The 20,191-nt window shown below is 36.3% G+C and overlaps 1 protein-coding gene across 1 annotated transcript in view; it reads left to right on the forward strand.

Moving 5' to 3' along the window:
- Positions 1–19,413, forward strand: part of LOC108713489 (coiled-coil domain-containing protein 17) — a 21,919-nt gene extending 2,506 nt beyond the window's left edge. The window contains exons 2-13 of the mRNA XM_018257055.2: positions 3,069–3,155; positions 5,000–5,135; positions 5,556–5,709; positions 6,975–7,100; positions 8,989–9,125; positions 9,534–9,674; positions 11,731–11,912; positions 13,523–13,608; positions 16,625–16,834; positions 16,927–17,149; positions 17,987–18,097; positions 19,185–19,413. Of these exons, the coding sequence (XP_018112544.1) occupies positions 3,069–3,155; positions 5,000–5,135; positions 5,556–5,709; positions 6,975–7,100; positions 8,989–9,125; positions 9,534–9,674; positions 11,731–11,912; positions 13,523–13,608; positions 16,625–16,834; positions 16,927–17,149; positions 17,987–18,097; positions 19,185–19,319 (1,728 nt within the window). The 3' untranslated portion in view covers positions 19,320–19,413. The remainder of the gene's footprint in view (positions 1–3,068; positions 3,156–4,999; positions 5,136–5,555; positions 5,710–6,974; positions 7,101–8,988; positions 9,126–9,533; positions 9,675–11,730; positions 11,913–13,522; positions 13,609–16,624; positions 16,835–16,926; positions 17,150–17,986; positions 18,098–19,184) is intronic.
- Positions 19,414–20,191: the final 778 nt, after the last annotated feature.

A 20,191-nucleotide genomic window follows, 5' to 3' on the forward strand; every position in this document is an offset into this window, starting at 1 on the left:
TTTTGCTACATCCATAAATAAATAGGCCCTTAAATAAAAGCATCTGTGTTCTTTTATTTCCTGCCAGCAATTCTCCTGTCCTGTACTTAACTGACAATACAGTACAGACTTGCTTGAGATCAGACTTGGCTGGTACAAATTCAGAATGGTATACTGCCCAGGTGTAACAATTTGGGAGAAAAATTACTCGCCATTAGAAAATGAATAGCTTTTCATTCTTTTTAATAATTACATCTGCACATGTAGTTGTACTTGACTCTAAGCAGATTTTTAGGTAACCAAAAAGTGAAGCAAACTGTACTTGTGTTGCAGTTGCCGCTGAGTAAAGGATTGGAGAAGAGCATATGTCTGCTTTCTCTGCAAATTTACGTGTCTTGGCACTGGCAAAAAATTTAGCGATACCATGCCAAATATTCATCATGAGGACAGTTTTGAGGTTAAAAAAAAAAAGAAAGAAGAGGAGGTCCTCTAACAATGTAGGTCACGTGTGTTGTGGTAAACAGAGCAAAAAAAAGCATTTAGGGGCAGATTTACAAAGCTCGAGTGAAGGATTCGAATTTAAAAAACTTCGAATTTCGAAGTGTTTTTTGGGCTACTTCGACCATCGAATGGGCTACTTCAACCTTCGACTACTACTTCGACTTCGAATCGAACGATTCGAACTAAAAATCGTTCGACTATTCGACCATTCGATAGTCGAAGTACTGTCTCTTTAAGAAAAACTTCGAAACTGTGATTTTTTGATCGAAGGATATTCCTTCGATCGTTGTATTAAAATCATTCGATTCGAAGGATTTAATCGTTCGATCGAACGAATAATCCTTCGATCGTTCGATCGCAGGATTTGCGCTAAATCGTTCGACTTCGATATTCGAAGTCGAACGATTTTAGTTCCTGGTCGAATATCGAGGGTTAATTAACCCTCGATATTCGACCCTTCTTACATCTGCCCCTTAATATCACCTTTCCATTAACTTCAATGCAGTTTAGCAAATTTTGATGCCAGTTTGCAAATTCTGACACTAAGCTAAATTCTGCAGATTCTCTCATTACGACAGTCAAAAACACTTGAAACCAAGTAAAAAATGTTTCTTTGGTAGCACCAAAGCAGAAAAAATGTGCTGTATAAAAATGCCCATATACATTTATTTTGCTAAAAAGAAAAGAAAAAGAAATTTTTTTTTCACAGTTTAGCAAACTGACAGACAAACGGGACAGATTCGCTCATCAGTACAAAGGATTATCTTTTTTTTTTTTAAATAATTTTTATTTAACCAATATTCATACACGATTTTGCCTTCTCCATAATGGTAAAGTGTCATAATTACAATATTGCATACATTTCCCTTACATGAAGATTGTAGGTACAATGAGACTGATGCTGTACATTTCTAATATCTGCAATCTAGGTTTCCCATTGTTGCTCATTCAACTCAATGTAGTTTAGGAACTGTAGATATACAGTTTGTAAAAAATTGCTTTTTTATAACCGCTGAACATAAATAAAAAGTTAACCATATAAATAATTAGATAAAGTGAAATGATCATTTCATTTACTCTCTGTCTTTGTAGGTTCTAGGATTATCTTTTTATACATATGCATTGGGGGTCATTTGGTCCCTTAATGTTTTATTGCTGCAGTTCTCTCTAAGATGACCACTGCAATAATAAATGTCTGTGTTGAGCCTTGTATTTCCTACGAAGGGCAGCTGCCAACTGCAGGAGAGCACCAGCAATACTCATATGAACTAAATTAAGCTGGTACAATTAACTTATTTACATACCTTTTAGCTGTTTGAAAAGATTGCTACAACAAACCAACATAAATGCTTAAGGTAATGTAAATCTAGGGGCCAATTCATTAACTTCGAGTGAAGAAATAGAAGAAAAAATACTTCGAATTTCGAAGTGTTTTTTTGGCTACTTCGACCATCGAATGGGCTACTTCGACCTTCGACTACGACTTCGACTTCGAATCGAAGGATTCAAACTAAAAATCGTTCGACTATTCGATAGTCGAAGTACTGTCTCTTTAAGAAAAAACTTCGACCCCCTAGTTCGCCACCTAAAAGCTACCAAACCCAATGTTAGCCTATGGGGAAGGTCCCCATAGGCTTGGCTAAGTTTTTTTGGTCGAAGGATAATCCTTCGATCGTTGGATTAAAATCCTTCGAACGATTATCCCTTCGATCTTATTTGCGCAAAATCCTTCGACTTCGATATTCGAAGTCGAAGGATTTTCATTCCCAGACGAATATCGAGGGTTAATTAACCCTCGATATCCGACCCTTGATGAATTTGCCCCCAAATGTTTACTATTATTCTGATATTCTTCATTCATTATGCTGAGAAGTGGAGTGGCCTTATAATGAGACAAAAACAGAGGAACACTGGTCAGTTGCAGAGAATAAAGTCATGCATTCACCTCACTTCCACAAACCCTGCAAATGTGAAGCATACCTTCATACACCACCACAACTTATGGTTTGGTTCTTTCCTAATGTACCCACCGTTTTACTTCTTTGTTGTGTGGGTACTCTAAAATCAATAAATCATTCTTGCCCATGACCTACTGTATAACTCTTCACCATCTTCTTGTCGGAGGCCAGAGATGGGGATCAGTCCCTCCCTGTATGTTTTGGTGTTTAGAACTCTTATCAAAGGTTGAATGTTTTTTATACCTCAAATGAACTGACAACTCGAATGGTTTCTTATTTAAGGAATAACTTGTATGGAAAAAAAATAGATTCTGCCAGTTCAAGTTAAAAATCAGTAAAATTTGAATTGATCGAGTTTTCGGGCAAATCCTCTAAAAAAACACCACCATCATGAAGGCTATTAACATCTTCAAATGGTTCAAGGGACTTCTGCCATTGACTCCTACATGACCTTGACAGGTTTTAGTATTTTCAGATTTGATCTATTTCCAGGGTCAGGGTATAATAAATCTGGAAAAATCTAATAAATAACCCTCTAAAACTACCATTCTTCTTTGGCTGTTGTGTGTTAATTGTATTAATACTTATTCTGGCTCAAAATGGTTCATAATATGGGCTTTATTTGTTTAGGTTAACAGGCTCTATTTAAGAAGAAAACCTGAAGAACAACCGAAGTTCCATAAAATAAGTGAAACACCAAAAGAGAAGACTACAAAAGTATGTAAATATCCAATGCACAAAGTAAAGCCATTATTTCAATCTAGCATGGACTCCCCAAACCTGTCTGACACTTTTAAAAGTGTAAAGTAAAAAAAAAAACGGAGGTAAAAACATATCAACCCCCTTTCCCTGACCTTTGCTGACTGTGTGATGAGACGCGGGGGGAGAGGTTTGAAGAGCCCATCGCAGGCCCGGACTGGCAATCTGTCGGTTCTGACAAATGCCAGAGGGGCTGCTGTAAGATGCCATAGAAAGTGACTATTACTTGGGCTGCTGGGGGCTGTTTGGGCCTCTCTCTACTAGGAATGCCAGGGCCTATTTTGAATCCCAGTCCAGTCCTGAATGTATTTTCTGTCACTGCAAGCAGGCATCTTCCTTCATTCAGGAAACTTCCATGCTGATTGGTTTGCCCTGAGAGTTTAAGTCCCTGCACGACATCGGAGCCATTTGATTGGAGGTTAGCTTTGAACCTCCAACAAACCAATCCAATTCCTGCACCGGGACTTGGACTTTGAGGGCAAAACCAGCAGCATGGAGAGGAGATGTCACAGAGATCTGGAATTTCTGTTAGATTTATTACATTTCTGCTGCTGACACAGAGGTAATCAGCCCTCCAACACTCTCTACTGTTAGTGCCATAAATAATGCCTGTTTCAGACCTGAAGAAGGCAAATGTTCATAAAACCACTATTTCTTCTGCTTTCTCTCCCTAAACTTCTCCCACCATACCAACATTAACCCTTATCATGCCATTGCAAACCCTGCTGTTTTTTTAACTAAAACACACCCCATGTGGATTAAACATGTTTTTTTTTCATTGATAAATAAGGGTAAATCGTGTATTTTAGTTTGGCCTGACTTTTTTTATTTAAAAAAATCAGAAAAATACAGATTTTCATAAATAACCCCCTTACTGTCTACCCTTCAATGAGTGCTGCCATATCAGTAATAGTTGTGGCCTTATATGCGCGGTTAGACAACAAATCAGAGGGTATTTATTAGATTAAGCACTCCCTTGCACTTTGGCACAGTTGCCACTGAAGTCAGTTATTTGTTTGATAATTAATATAGAAATCCTCTTTAAGTTAGTCTGTGTTTGGTCAACTTTAGCCTCCCCAAACAAAAAAGCCACCCTCCACCTATGATTGTTCACTGTACTGTCATGAAACAATACCTTGAGGATATTAGAGCAGCTTTCCTTTATCAATAATAGAGGATGAGCTGAAAGATTTAATCGATTGGTTAAATGCATATGGTTATATTTGTGGCCCTCATGGAGATTTGCAGTGGTCCCTTGCCTTCCCATTGTGCTAGTCCCTTCATATGGCAGATACTGCCATTCCCAAACAAAACTTAAAGTGCCAGCATCTGCAATAGAAATTGTTTTTCACTACAGGTATAGGACTTGTTATCCAGAATGCTCAGGACTTGCTCAGGGGTTTCCCAGATAATTTGCTTTAATTTTATCATAAGTCTTCCAAAAATCATTTAAACATTAAATAAACCAAATAGGATTTTTTCCCCACCAATAAGGATCAATTATATCTTAGTTTGGATTAAGTACAAGGTGCGGTTTTATTATTACAGATTAAAAGAAACTATGTTTAAAATTTGGAATTATTTGATTAATATGGAGTCTATGGCAGGTGACCTAAACGTAATTTGGTTCTTTTTGGATAACAGATCCTATACCTGTACTATGTTTGTGCCTGAGAGGACTAAAATGGCCATTGACCTGGCAGGGAATCTGTTTTTCTGCCATCAATAGTTCATACTGGAGGCCAAGCTGAAAGAACTGCTTACAGGGACAGCTCATTGATCATTTTTACTTGTACTTTCAGGTTAATGAAAATCCTACAGTGGAATCCAGCAGGACAAAAGACCACGAGGCACAACTGCGATATCTAACAGAAGCTCACAGACAGCAAATAACTGAAATTATGACTCAAAATAAAGTTCTAGAAAAACAACGCAATGGTATGGCGAATGTCAAATCATTCATTGTGTGCAGTAGAATTGCTGATATTCTGGTTAGAACCCCAGAAATTCAGCACTAATTGTTGCCTTGTTCAGTTGCTGTCTGATGCACCTTCACTAATGGCAGAAGCAGTGTTAATATATACAGTATACATTTATAAACTGTTGTACAAGTTTGCACACTGTTATATCTTTCCCTGGTTTTGGCAACCAAGATAATAAGAAGATAAAGCTTCTGCAGATAACAATTGCCAAAACATGCATGCAATACAGAAAGGGCTACGTCTGTTCGGCTTTTCAGTAAAAATTTTTTCAAAATAAAATGCTCCAATCACAGTTTTAGATTAATAAGTAAAGTATATGAAATGGACTTTATCATCTGTTTCTGACAGTTTTAAACAAACTTGTGCTTCATTCTAGATATCGTGCAGAGACTGAATGAAATAACAGCTCAAAACAGGAATACAAGCTACCTTGAAAAAATGCTAAAACATTTAAATGCTCAAGAACAAAAGAATGAACTTCTCTTAGCAGCCATGAAACAACAGATTGACATGCTGCATTTGGAGTCTATGTAAGATTTGAAGGAATTTTACTGGCAGATTAATGTTATCTAGGACCTTGGCTGCTACTAAAAACATAAATCCCCCATCCTATCCATCAAGACTAAAATATTTTGTTCTTTGCTTTAGTAGCATTTGTGCCACTGATAACTCAGTTGCTGTTTGAATTTCTGGTGCTTTGGGGACCAGTAGTGGTGGTGGGATACATTGATAGGCCAGGCAGAAGCCGTCATTCTGGAACACTTCAGTGTCTGGCAGCCAAACCAAGTTTGATAGTAAAGGCTAGGCCTAAGCACTGCACCTCGGCTCTGGCTGGAGAAATGTTCTATGTTATTAGCAGGGTAAGGTTCAAAACAATAAAAGCTTCAAAAACAAGTGTTTGCAACTACTGGCTAAAGGCTCTACATGACACAAATTATAATACATTTCAAGCTTGCCTTGGTTGCCAGTCATCAAAAGTTTATACATATGTATGGGATCCCTTACCTGGAAACCCATTATCCAGAAAGCTCTGAATTATGGAAACGCCATCTCCCATAGACTCCATTTAACCCAAATAATCCAAATTTTAAATTTAAAAAAAAAAAAAAATCTTTTTCTCTATAATAATAAAACAGTACTGTGCACTTGATCCAAACTAAGATATTATGAATCCTTATTCGAAGCAAAACCAGATTATTTGGTTTATTTAACGTTTGCATGATTTCATAGTGGACTTAAGGGATAAAGATCCAAATGAAAGAAACATCTATTATCAGGAAAATCCCAGGTCCCAGGCAGTCTAGATAACAGGTCCCAAACCTGTATTGCTTCCTCCAATCCAACTCCTTCTGTTGCCGTGGGCACAGTCTTGCTTTGCATATCATCATCATCATCATTTATTTATATAGCGCTGTCAAGATACGCAGTGCTTTATACAATGCTGGGTTTAAGCACCTCTAAAACTGGTGTACAGTGCAGCTATATTATACATCTTTACACCGTGCAGGAAATTTTCTTACAGAAGTGGACAAAGTCAGAAGATAAGCACAACAAGGCTTCAGGGATCAGTACATACCAAGACAAACTATATAATGCTTTTCAGAAACATTTTTCTCTTTGTACTGTTTTGTATTTTCTGTCTGATTGTTGTCCCTTTTCTATAGTTCTAATTGTCTGATTTATTGAAGTGAGATTTGTTACCATTGCTAATGAGTTTCCTCCCCTGAGAATTGAAATATTAACCTATAGGTGAAAAACTTTCCAAATTAATATATTTCTGAATTTTCATTTAAAGGAAGAGAAGAAATCAGAGCAGACAAAGTGAAACTCCATCCTCTCGAAAAGTAGAAAAAGTGCAGCCATCTTTTCAGCCAACCTACATTCCCTTTTATGGATATGGCAACCTATGCTCAGAAATCAGGTGAATATCTAAGATCATCATGCGATAACGACATTGTGTTAAACTTGTAAGGTCTTCCGGACAGGGACCTCTGTTTTTCCTGTTTCATTCTCTAGTTTTTACCATACTATTGTAAAGCAATGTTTAGCTTGCTTGGTTTAGCTTGCATTGTGGTTTAGCCTTTAAATTATAAAGATAATTTTGCCTTTGAATAACTTAAAGACAATGTCAACCCAAAATAAAAAATTTGAATAATGAAAGAAAATGTAATTAATATTAATTAAAAATGTTTGGTGGTTTGAAGGTTACTTATAAATAGAATTGTTGTAGTAAGCAGTATCTGTCTGTCCCTTTATGTTCTCTGCTTTGGTGGCTCTATAGTATCAGCCAGTTGAATAACAGACCCCTCTTTGCTGAACAACAGCTGATTTTTCAACATTGGAACAGATTCAGTCCAGCGAGAAAAAGAAAAAGAAAATCTCATAGTGAAATTTTCTCCAAATTTACATCCAGTTTTTCCCCATACACATCAATAAAGTTTTCACATGATAAACAGTGACATATAAGTTAGGAAGATATATTGAAAAGTACATTTTCTTTCACTGGGCAAAATTTTATTTTTAGGTTTTGCATTCCCTTTAATTACATATTTTGTTCTTCAGGAATAGCTTTCTATATACAGTGTATTCATTCTTTGTTCAAAGGTAGTGAAAAGCCACTGCTGAGACTCTAGAAGAACTATATTTTCCAGCATTTCAGTGGTAGTTGACTTAACACAGAGGCGTAGGCTTTCTTCTCTGCATCTGTAATGTATTACAGACATTATAAAGAAAGCCGTTTTTTTGGAGAGGTCCTCATCTACTGTATCAGTTTTTCTGTATGCCAGTTATTACGTACCTTTATTAGAAGGAAACTCTATATCACTGGGAGAAGTGTGTTAGGCACCTTTCAGTGACTGTAATCACTTTCCTGACACCTAGGTTCTTTCACCTGTTAGAAGAAAATTTACACCAGCCCGCTGTTCATTTCACAAATGTTTTTATTTGGTTTTGTTTACAGGTAAGATAGTTGTAACGAAATCATAACACATACAATAGAAAAGAAAAATAACAAGATAGTCAAGGTCAAGAAAAGAATACGCAGAAGGAGGATTGCTCCATGGTGCCCGCTGTTCATTTCAGCGAGCACCATGGAGCAATCCTCCTTCTGCGTATTCTTTTCTTTGTGTGGGTGCACATGTGCAGTCCAGTGAAAAACCAAACCTTAAGAGAAAAGCTGGGGTTTTTTTGTGCATGCGTTGGCATGGTGGAAGAAAAAGGGCCCTCACTAAAAAGTACCCCAGTTTAACAGGTAATAACAGGAGCACTGGCCTGGGGTATCAGAAAAGTGAAACAATGCCTCTTAAAGTTACATCTGAAATGTTTTGTTCATTCCCAATGGGTAATTGCATCTTGATTAATTGTTCCCCTTGAGTGTGGTACATTGCTGTTGATATACGGCACAGTGCCGCCATAACAACCAATCAGTAATTCGCTTTGTTTACTCAACTACAGAAAAGTTACTAAAAGAAAATCTCTGATTGCTTGCTGAAGGTTAGTACATTAGGGAAAATCTGACCATTGCTAGTAGATGAGCCATACTGTTTAGGGTCTGGCCACTTGAGCAGATTGGGGGAGATTAGTCACCCCAGCAACAAATCTCCTCTTCTTTGGGGCAATAATCTTTTGAGATTGTCGCCCCGAAGAAGAGGAGATTTGTCGCTGGGGCGACTAATCTCCCAGAATCTGCTCATGTGGCCAAAACCTTACTATTGCCTGCAGTGGATAACTAGCCTTCCCTTGCATGTACAGCTTTCTTGTACTGCTTGGAAAAATCCTGAAACATCTTTTGCTTTTCTGTGTGTACACAGTGCTTTACGGCTGACTTACTTACAGAGTGGGGGAAATGATCAACTGATTTTGGCTCACCTGCAGGACCTTCTAACTGAAGCACAAGTGGTGGAGCAGAGAGAAAAACGCCTACGGACTGTTAGAAAGAAAAACAAAAGTAGGCTGCTTGCTGATTTGAATTTGCTTTTAAACTTTATTAGACTGTCACTTTAATCACTGTTGCTTTTAAATGTTCTTTGCTACTTACTAAGACTGGATTATGAATTATGCATAGTGTTACATTTCGGATTCACATTTGGCAGGCTTTGAATCAGGGAGTAAAATTATTTGTCATAGTTTAATTAGTGAGGTGAAAGGCATTGCCACTCTTGTGATCCTACTGTGCGTGAGTCAGTATGAATGTGAATGTTTTTTGGAGAAACAGTATACGGTTTTTGTTGTAATTTTTCTAGCTTCTGTAAAATGTTATGGTGGTAATATACTTGTATGTAATTTATTAAATGTAGCCTGAGTTCAGTATACCAGTATAGGTACTTAGTTTCACATTGTTTTATTCTTTATTAAGAAGGCTATGGGAATCCAAACCTGCACTTCAACGATAAGCTAATTGCATTGGAAATGGAAAATCAGCAACTGGAAGATCAAATTTTCAAAATACAACTTCAAAGGCAAAGGAATATACGACTTCCCAAGACCTCAGTTAGAGGTAATATTTGTAAAATAATAAAGGTGTAGTGAACAAATTGTGGTACAAGCATAAAATCAAGCACAGTGGCTCATGATGCCATTCCTAGGAGAACACTTTTGAAAATCCCCCATGCCAATTATCAGCAATCCGAGTGCTCAGGGCCAGATGCCCTGGTTTGGCATAATTAATGGCAATGTTTTATTTGACCATCACCATTAGTCAAGGTAAGAACTGAACATGCAAGAACTATTATTGGTTACTTTCCATCAACTAAGTCTCTGAAAAGACACAAGCAGAAAATCCTGAATCCAAAATATCATAATTCCATGCATGTTTATATAAAGATAATATGAAAGAATAAAAAACATTCAATAAGGAAACACCTATTGATTGAGAACTAATGTACACATGGGCTGAGAAAGGATGAATGGCCAGATCATCTACAGTTATTGCTTGCATGTGGCTTATTGTTGTTTAATTAATGGAGATGGCAATCAGATGACAAAGGAAGAATACACCTTCCACTCTTCAGATCTGATTTTGATAAAAAGTACCATCCCAAACAACAAAGACATATATGGGTAGCTTTAATACAGCAAAAACTATCCAAAAGAATATGAAATTTTGAAAAATGATTTTAAAAACCTTGCTAGGTGAGTGGTTTTTAGTGAAGAACTGATCTTGGGTGTCATTGAAGTCATAATCAAAATATAATAGACTTGTACTGTACTATTTTAAAAGGAAAATATACCCCTGCACATCTCTATAAAAATATAGCTCATATGCAAAACAAAGTTTCATATAAGTAAAGCATTTTTGTAAAAAAAATTCTAGTAGTATGTGCCATTTTATAATCCCATTTAGAGAACCAGGAGTAAAAAAACACTGTATTAAGTTGCAGCTTTCATTTAAAGCTTTTTTTTTTGTTTCTAGTTTCTGCACCATTTCAGGTGTACAGAGAGATCTAAAATTAGTTTGATTATTATAAGTTACAGAATGAAAGCAACGTTCCCATTGGTTATAATGTGCAACTGCTCTGGTGCAATTTGGCAACTATGTTAGCAGTGCAGCTCTAATATGTTTATTGGCTTCTGTGAAAATGTGCTGCACATGTCTAATTAAAAAAGAAATAAAGAAATTAGGAACATCATTAATATGCCTTCATTCTCAGCCAGAATTTAAAAAAATCATCTTGTTGGGGCAATACTCCTTTATTTGTCTGGGCTATCAGTAAGGTGACCTTATAACTGGTAACTAAGAATAAACAATGTTTAACTAATAGATTGGGCAATGTTAGCTGAGATTAACTTAAATATATAAAGGTGTAGCTGAAGCTTAGTTACCTCTGATTATTGCCAAAACAAAAATAATGTCTCTAGAAATATAATAAATAATTGTTACCCTACGATATGTGGATATCTTTAACAGGAAGTTCACATTGAACATTAAATTAAATTTCATATGATGTAAACAATTTTCAACTGGTCTTCATTGTTTAAACTTATAGAGAGTTGGGATTACACTCCCCTCTGATTGCTTTGGTAACAGCCCCTAGAAACTAGGCAATGGTTTGAACAAAAGATTAGAGGATGAAGTACTGTAAAAAATTCGAAAAATTCATACGATTCGAGTTTCTGCTCGATTTTATCAAGTCTTTTCCCAACCCAACTTTTTCATGTTATTTTATTCATAAACAAGATAAAAATTGTGGATGTGCTTGGATTAATAAAAATATGCGATAAATTCCAGTTTTAGTAAATAACCCCCTAAAGTTCTTGAATTATCCCCTTGAAGTAACTGTGCTGGAGAATACAGTGGATACTTCCAAGAGTTAATAGTATTTGCATAAGTAATACTAGGCCATTTTTTTGCCCTGCGCAAATCAAAGTAAGACTGAATGTAAATGACATATGTTTTATTGTTTATCTTAATCTTCTATTTTACTAGGGACCAATGTTGCAGATTTTTGTTGAGCTCTTGAATTGGAACACTATAATGACAACATTTTTGTCTACAGCTGGCTGGCCAGTCATAATGTCATTATATTACAGTAACTCTCAATTTACTGTTTTAGAAGCAGAGAAAAGTGTACAGTTCCCATGGTTTGTGAAAGAGCATACTCACAAAAATGTAAAAGCCCTAAATGCAGAACTGGAAGTCTTAAAACAAGAACTGGAAATACAAAGACTAAAAAAGCGGATAAAAACAGCTGGAATTCAGCGTGCCAATCGTCAAACATCTGCATTCCACCATATGGTACAGTAACTGCGGTCCATAGTGATATATATGCATTACATTTTATATATATATGACCTGTTAATGAGTAGAGGGGAGTAAACTACTCACCATATTATATACAGAAAATGATTGGTGTATGTGCTGCCATTGCACCAGTAACATAAGGTAGCAGCGGCTCTAACACGACCATTCGAGTGGCTGCCCCAGTGAATCTCATATGTTCAGTTTTGGTCAAAAAATAACTGTATAGATACAGATATGGGACCTGTTATCTAGAATGCTCAGCACCTGGGGTTTTCCAGATAACGGATCTTTTCATAATTTGGATCTTCATACCTTCAGTCTATTAGAATATCATGTAAACATTAAAGGGGAACTACTGCGAGACTGAAAATTTAATACAAGCTTCATCATACTGAAATAAGAAACTTTCTAAATACAATCGAAAATTCTGTACTGTTTCTGAAATAATCAAGTTTATCAGTTGGAATCAGTTATTTGAGTGAGCTCTAATACATTTGCACACCCAACCCAACACCCAACTGCTGCAAGAAGACAGAATGAAGAGAAACCGATGCTGGGGATGGTGAACTTGATTATTTCAGAAATTATGCAGAATATTTGATTATATTTACATTCAATTTTCATTTTTGGGATAAACCCAATAGGCTGGTTTTGCTTCCAATAAGGATTAATTATATCTTAGTTTGGATCAAGTACAAGGTACAGTTTTATTACGTAGAAAAAGGAAATCATTTTAAAATTTTTGGATTATTTGGATAAAATAGAGTCAATGGGAGACAGCCTTTCCGTAATTCGGAGCTTTCTGGATAATGGGTCCCATACGTGTGTGTGTGTGTGTGTGTGTGTGTGTGTGTGTGTGTGTATATAGACAATTACAAGAGTCCTCAGCACTCAACCCATTATCAATATATTTAAGACAGAGACATTTTGTGCATACTGCTACTGAAAAATGCCTTACCCTTTAAACAACACAAGGATTGTTTGTCCATATGTTGCAATATATTTAAGATGGCCAACTACGTCAAAGTCATCCCATATCTGGCCAGTCCTATGCTCAATTTTCATCTGATTCATTAAGAATTCTATAGTTTCATTATACCGTACATTTTACCTCCATGGTAATGGAGGGCGCACACAAAAAAATGCACCAACTGCCTGGGTGCCATGTGGTAGTTCAGCAAGCACATCCACAGCAATAACTCAGCACTCACAGGACTTATGTGCAAAGTAAATTTTGCACAATAAAAGGATTTTTTTCATTTTTTAAGAGCAAGTCCTGTGAGTGTTGAGTTATTGCTGTGAATAAACTACACTTATTTTTGTTCATTCAAGACCTGTGCGGACTCTTTGTTGCTTTGCTATTATTGATGTTAAAGTTCCAGCACCTAGGCATCCATTTTGTGCTCTGGGTGCACTGATCTAGTGTTTTTTTATATATATATATATATATATATATATATATATATATATATATATATATATATATATATATATATATATATATATAGGATATAAAATTAAAATAAATACTAATAATAAAATAATTTAAAATACTAATATAGTAATATAATAATAAAAATATAAATAAATGTATACTTTCACAGGAAGAACAAAAGGCAGGTACAGCAAATCATGTGAGAAATTTATTGGACTACAATATTGGGTTGGAGCCTGCTCCCTATGATCCAATGTAAGTGTCTAAAAATGGAAAATAACCAAACATTTGTTTAATTATCAATGCTTTTTTATTAAAAGGTAGTTGTCATTTAATCTAATTTCTCATATGTTATAGGATATTTGATTCATTCAACTTTTCAGTGGGTCTTTGTGTTTTAATTTTTATAGTTTTAGCATTATTTATGTTCTTCTTTTTTTTCCCCAAAAAATGATTGCTTTTGCTCAAACCACTACCAGGTTGCTAAAATTCCAAACTGGAGAGCTGCTAAGCAAAAGATTAGTCATTTTAAAAAAACACAAACTTTGAAATATCACTGTCTACGTCAATCTAAAAGTTAACAAAAAGGCAAACTACACCTTTAAAGAAATAGTACTAATACAATGTATTATTCTATTATATAAAAAATATCTGTTTCCAGTATGAAGATCAAATAAAGTGAATGGCAACCAAAAAAATATTTTTGGGCTTAATGAAAGAAAACATAATTTAAGCAACTTATATACATTCATTAAAATTTTTCTATGTTTTTTTTTGTTTTGCTATTAAAAGCAGTGTTTGTCCCTATCTATTCTCTGTCCTGGTGGCTCAGACAGTCCCCATAGACGCAAAGATTTTTCTTGCCAAAAGACCGATTTTAGGGAAGTCCGACTAATCCTTTGAAATTATCATGCGGTTAGTGGGATTCGAACGATCATACATCTTACGATTTTCCGGCCGACATCTGTCAGAAAATTGATTGGCAAGGTTAAAAAATCTTTGTCGGTCCCAGTGCAAATGGTCTTTTTAGTTGATGGACAATTCGTTCGTTTCGAGATAATCGTGGTCTCACGATGACGATCGGATCTTTTAAAAATCTTTACATCTATGGCCAGCTTAAGACAAGGCAGCTGATTAACAGACTTGCTGGGGACTTTTGCAACCTTGTTAAAAAACTACCGTAACAACCAGCAGTTAAGCAAATGTTGCTTTCATTAGCAATTGTTTTTACAATTAAACTGAACATTTTTAATGTGTACATTGGAAAGTTGCTTACAATTATGTTTTCTTTTATTATGCACATTTTTATGGGGGGTTGACTTGCCCTTTAAATGTGTAGTCTTTTAACCCACTTACTTATCTCTTGCCTATAACAATATCAAGATCAAAGCAATAAATCCTTGTATTCAAATTCAATTTTTAGTCATTGTTAACGACATGTGCAAGTTGGTACTATTGCAGTTTAGAACATAAAGAGAACAAGTGATTTTACAGAATATCCTATACATTTCCCCCATAGAAAAGAAATTATTCAGGATATGAAGTTTATCACACAAAGAAGTATGTGGCCATATGGCGCTCCAAAATTATCTGAGCCTCATTCTCTTCTAGCTGTCACCCACAACTGAAACTCTTTCATCGAAAGCCAAAAGTGTGTGCCAATCTTAAAGTTGTTCTTCACCTTTGAGTTAACTTTTAGTATGCTGTAGAGAGTGATATTCTGAGACAATTTGCAATTGGTTCACATTTTTTATTTGTGGTTTTTGAGTTATTTAGCTTTTTATTAAGCTCTCTCCAATTTGTAATTTCAGCAATCTGGTTGCTAGGGTCCAGATTACCCAAGCAACCATACATTGATTTGAATGAGAGACTGGAACATGAATAGTAGAGGCCTGAGTAGAAAGATGAGTGATAAAAAGTAGTAGGCAATGACCCCCTTTTAAAAGTTGGAAAGAGTCAGACGAAAAAGGCAAATAATTTAATAACCGTAACAAATAAATAATGAAGACCAATTGAAAAGTTGCTTGGCCCTTCTATAACATACTAAAATTTAATGTAAAGGTGAACCACCCCTTTAAATGCCATTCCAGTTTTTCAAATTTAGAATTTTAGTGAGCGCAGTGTTGTTTTCTATCCAAGGTCCTTGTACCAAGCTACTAGAACAAAACATTCTCCTGCCTTCTTCATGGTAATTTAATTACTACAATAGTACTGAAATGTGTATTAAATTGCAACCGGGATGATATAGGTTGGGGTAAACAATTAGAGCTGAAGCTAGCAGAGCTGCAAATACAAGCCATGACATAGCCCACTTGTATTCTTGCTAGGACACCTGGTGCCTGAGATACAAATGCACCTGCTTATCTGGCATAAAAGAAACAAATCCTGCATGTAAATACTTAGTTACACATGGCACTCAACACTACATTCACTGACTGAATTCTCAAGTAGCTTGGAATTGTCTTCCCTGCCTATTCTTCACTTTTCAAGCTGATTAATGTAAACACATACAGTGACAATAAGTTAAGGAAATACATTATTTCTTTGCAGGGTTTACTTATTTAATTTTAACATCCATAGAGCTCAAATCTAAATAGAACTATTCCTTATCTAATATTTCTGACATATTTGATCTATAGTATGCACAAAGCCCTGCCCATTTGATCTCAACTGATCTCAGATTTTAAATACAGTCATTTTACGAGTTAACAATAAGATCATTGTTATCTGTGTGGTCCTCTGTAATAATGTGGCTGATCACACTTTTGTGTGTTTAAACCACGCTAACCTGGCACTGCATTGGTCCACAGTTCTCTGTAGAAATCTGTGTCAGTGTGGTTTGGCTATTAGGGTTGGACTGGGCTAGTGGGACACTGGGAAAAAACCCTGTGGGTCCTGCCGGCCCAGATCCGCTTTCATCTGGCCCAGATCCACTCTTACTCGGTGATCAGTGATCTTTCCCTGTCCCGACTGATGCAGGAAAATGAGGTTTGCCTGCATCGGGGGCGGGGAGGGAGGTGGATAGAGGAGGGTTGTGGGCAGCTGGTGTTGTAGGCCCTGAAGTTGACGGGGGTTAGGGGCCCAGACCCTGAAGTTGACGGGGGTTAGGGGCCCAGACCCCACCCCCAGTCTGACACTGTTGGCTATTATTGTATGTGGACAAATTGTATCTGACTAAATAAGGCAGTTAAATATTATGGAGGTTGTAGCTACAGTCGATGTGTTTTTTGTACTATGACTTAACTTGATCTAAATTATCTTTGCCTTACAGTTCTGGCTTTGTTGTATTTTATGATTTTCTCCTTGGGCTTGATCCATCTTACCGGGTATGTCGATTAGCAGTGAGCTTGAGTAGTGGTGGACTGGAGATTGGAAGTTCTTCACTCCTACCCCCTGTCTATTGTGGAGCAGCTCTGTCCACATTCCATGACAGTAAGAGACAGAACACAGCTCTTTTAGCCACAAAACAGGCTGTGCCCAGGTAAGTACTCACGTGCTATAGCAAACAATGATTGTTACCATGCTATTTTAGTTTTTCCAAGTGAAATTTTTCTGTCTTCATTTTTATTTTAGAGTGCGACCCTCGCCAAATATATCATTAATAATGGAGCTCCAGGCATCTGGAGGATATGATCCCTATGGCCATGAAGTGAGCCAACTAATCCCCCGAGGATGGGTTAAAATTGACATATTTGATCACCAAAACAGAGTCATAAGTGGTCAGTGGAAAGTCCCAATTCGCATCCTTCCAGTCAAACCTTCCCTGACAACAGGAGCGCTTAACGCTGTACCACAGGTGCCTATTTTTATATTTGGGAATCTAAGTCTGGTAAAATATATGTAAAACCAAAGGGGGTTACGTAATAAAAGGTGCAACGTTTGCTACAGGTCTAATCACCTATATCAACTGATCAGCAAATAGCATTTACTGGTCACCTGTCTTAAAGAAAACATCTTATTGGTTGTTATGGGTTACTGGGCAACATTTATACCTTTTTATAATTTATGGGAAATAGTGTTCTAATTTTTAAAATGACTTCAAAAATAATATTCAGAGCATAACTATTCCTACCACTGCAATGAACAGTAAGCAGTAAACAGTATTTTATTTTTACTGCAAAAGTAGCTGGTGAAAATTATAATGGCACATGCGTATACATTGTAGAGATTTAATTATGACTGCAGGGTGCAGTGCAAATCTCAAAATTGCATTCCAATAAAAATACTATTTATTCAAGTACTTACACTGAAACATGCTCCTTTATACTTGCGACTATATCCTGACATGCGACTGCTTTGCTGTAGGTGCAAGATGCAAAGTATAGCCAGCTTTCTGCCCTGTTATTGGAATACTACAGAAAAGTCTAGTTCTTAACATCATATTTTACCAAATGGAGTGTTATGAGATCACAGAGCCTATGAAAACATTTTAAATACCAATTATGAATCTCTGCCACATTTTAATCAGCACAAATTGTTTTCTCATACTGCCCTGCCTCTGCCAGAGCAAGAGCGAGTCAACATTGACCACTAGTAGAAATATGCACTGAGGATGCCTTATGCTCACTAATGTTGAATTTAGTGTAATAAGATATTACAGTTTCTTATGTTACTCTGATTTTATTTTTAATAGCTGGAATATGCTGAATTGTATATGCGCCTTGTCAATGCAAGAGATGCTGATACACAAAGTGCATTGCCTATTGAAATGAAGAATGCCATGTTCTACAAGTACCCACCTTTGGTATGTTACCAATCTTGATTATGCATTGTTCAATTTCATATTCTTATTAATAGCTGTAAATTATAAAAGCACATTGGCAATGGCACATGGACTTTTTTGGCACCTGCCTGTTTGCACAGTTTCACATGGGTAACAAAATACCCTGTGTGCCTCTGTCCTAAAAGTATTTTACCATTACACAATCTTCCTCTTTTGACGTTTTTTCGTGTGTTTTTAACGGTAAGTGAATCAAATCAAGAAACTTTGAATCAATGTGAATACGTATTGCTGATATTATTCTGTATAATCTAAGCCACAACATATTTATTTTATAAATGTTTCAAATATAATAGTTTATAATAGTTCATATGCAAGTTGGGGTTCAGGATTAGTATACTATTGTTCCAATCCATCACTATTCTGCAGAAGGATATGATATTCAGCTGAATATCAAATCAGAAGTAAACATTTTTTGTGACTGTATCACTTTAATACAGCGCATTTGTGTATAACTACAATTTGTCAAATTTTGCCAAAATGAAAGTTTATTAAAGTAATGAAAATATAATGTAGTGTTCTGCTGCACTGGTAAAACCGGTGTGTTTGCTTCAGAAACTCTACAATAGTTTATATAACAAGCTGCTGTGTAGCCATGGGGGCAGCCATTTAAATCTGAAAAAGGAGAAAAGTCACAGGATACACAGCAGATAACAGATAAACTCTGCAGTATAAAATGGGATTCTTCATAATGTTAACATAATAACGTAGCAAAAATTGTCGCTCAAAAAAATGCCCATAGATTTCAATGCGTTTTTTTGGTATTTCACAAATTTTTGGCGAGGTGAAGCAGTCAGATTCACCCATCACTAAACTAACTGTCCTTCAGGCTGGCCCCCCCAGCTGTGAATCCTATTAGCGAATAATCCCATTTCTGGGAACCACTGCTTTAATATCTGGTTAGACCTACAAAGGATTTATGAATGACTAGTGTATTAAGTTCTTCTGGGAAAGAGATGACAGGTGACTTTGGACATTTTAATATCCCATTGTTAGGATTAAATTAATTTTGTTTCTGAACCATGTTAACAATATTGTTTATATTCTGTAGACTGCAGCATACAGTTTTCCAGAAGATGCCATGTTTCCAGCTACATATTACCCATCCCACTTTTTGCCAGCTATGCAACACACATATGGAAACGTAGATTCTCCTCCTTCAAGACGAAGAATTATGACACAATAGTGATTTGTAAAATAAATTTGAACTGAAAAAGATTTTCAATTCCAAAACTGATTGTGATTTTTTTATTCTGTTTACAATAAATATTTACAATTAAGCGGAGTGATTATTATTAGGTGAAGTGGTGCATTTAGCTGACCTCTTAAATAGCATGAAAATGTTGTTATTCTTTATTTATTTCCTGGTATTTATATTGTGCCAACACATTTCTGCAGTGATTTATATAGATTATACACATTCACATCACTCCCTGCCCCAGTGGAGCTAAGGTCCCAATAACATTTATACACACTATGGTCAATTGGGAGCCAGTTAACCTGCCTTGATCTCAGACTGATGGTCAATACATATTTAGGTTGAACCAGCGGTGGAACTACCGGGGGAGCAGGGGGTGCGAGGGGGCCAGGGCCCGCACCCCCTCAGGGCCCCCCCCAGCAGCCCATGCGCCACTGAAAATGCGGGCTGTACGGCGGGGGGCGGGGCATGGCTGTGCGCTATGCACCAGGGCCTGCCCCCCTCTAGTTATGCTACTGGGTTGAACATTTGAAATACCTGTAGTGTAGAGAACAACTAATACAAGGGTAATTGTAATTCTATCACTATATATACTTCATTGTATAAAACTACAGTACAGATCTTGTAGTATTAGTTGAACTAAATGCAATAGCCAGAGATGCACAGTTTTTATCTTTTAGTTTCCCAGTGCACAATCATATATATATATATATATATATATATAATATCAAAACAGGGGGGTTGTGGGAGCACTCTAAAGGCTTTAAAGTATATATATAAGTATAATAAATGCTATTGCATATGTACCCAAAACAGGGGTTATTTTGTTACAAAGTTATGATCATAAAATTGATAAGCCA

The sequence above is a fragment of the Xenopus laevis genome, chromosome 1L, assembly GCF_017654675.1.
Source record: "Xenopus laevis strain J_2021 chromosome 1L, Xenopus_laevis_v10.1, whole genome shotgun sequence".
NCBI classification, from domain to species: Eukaryota; Metazoa; Chordata; class Amphibia; order Anura; family Pipidae; genus Xenopus; species Xenopus laevis.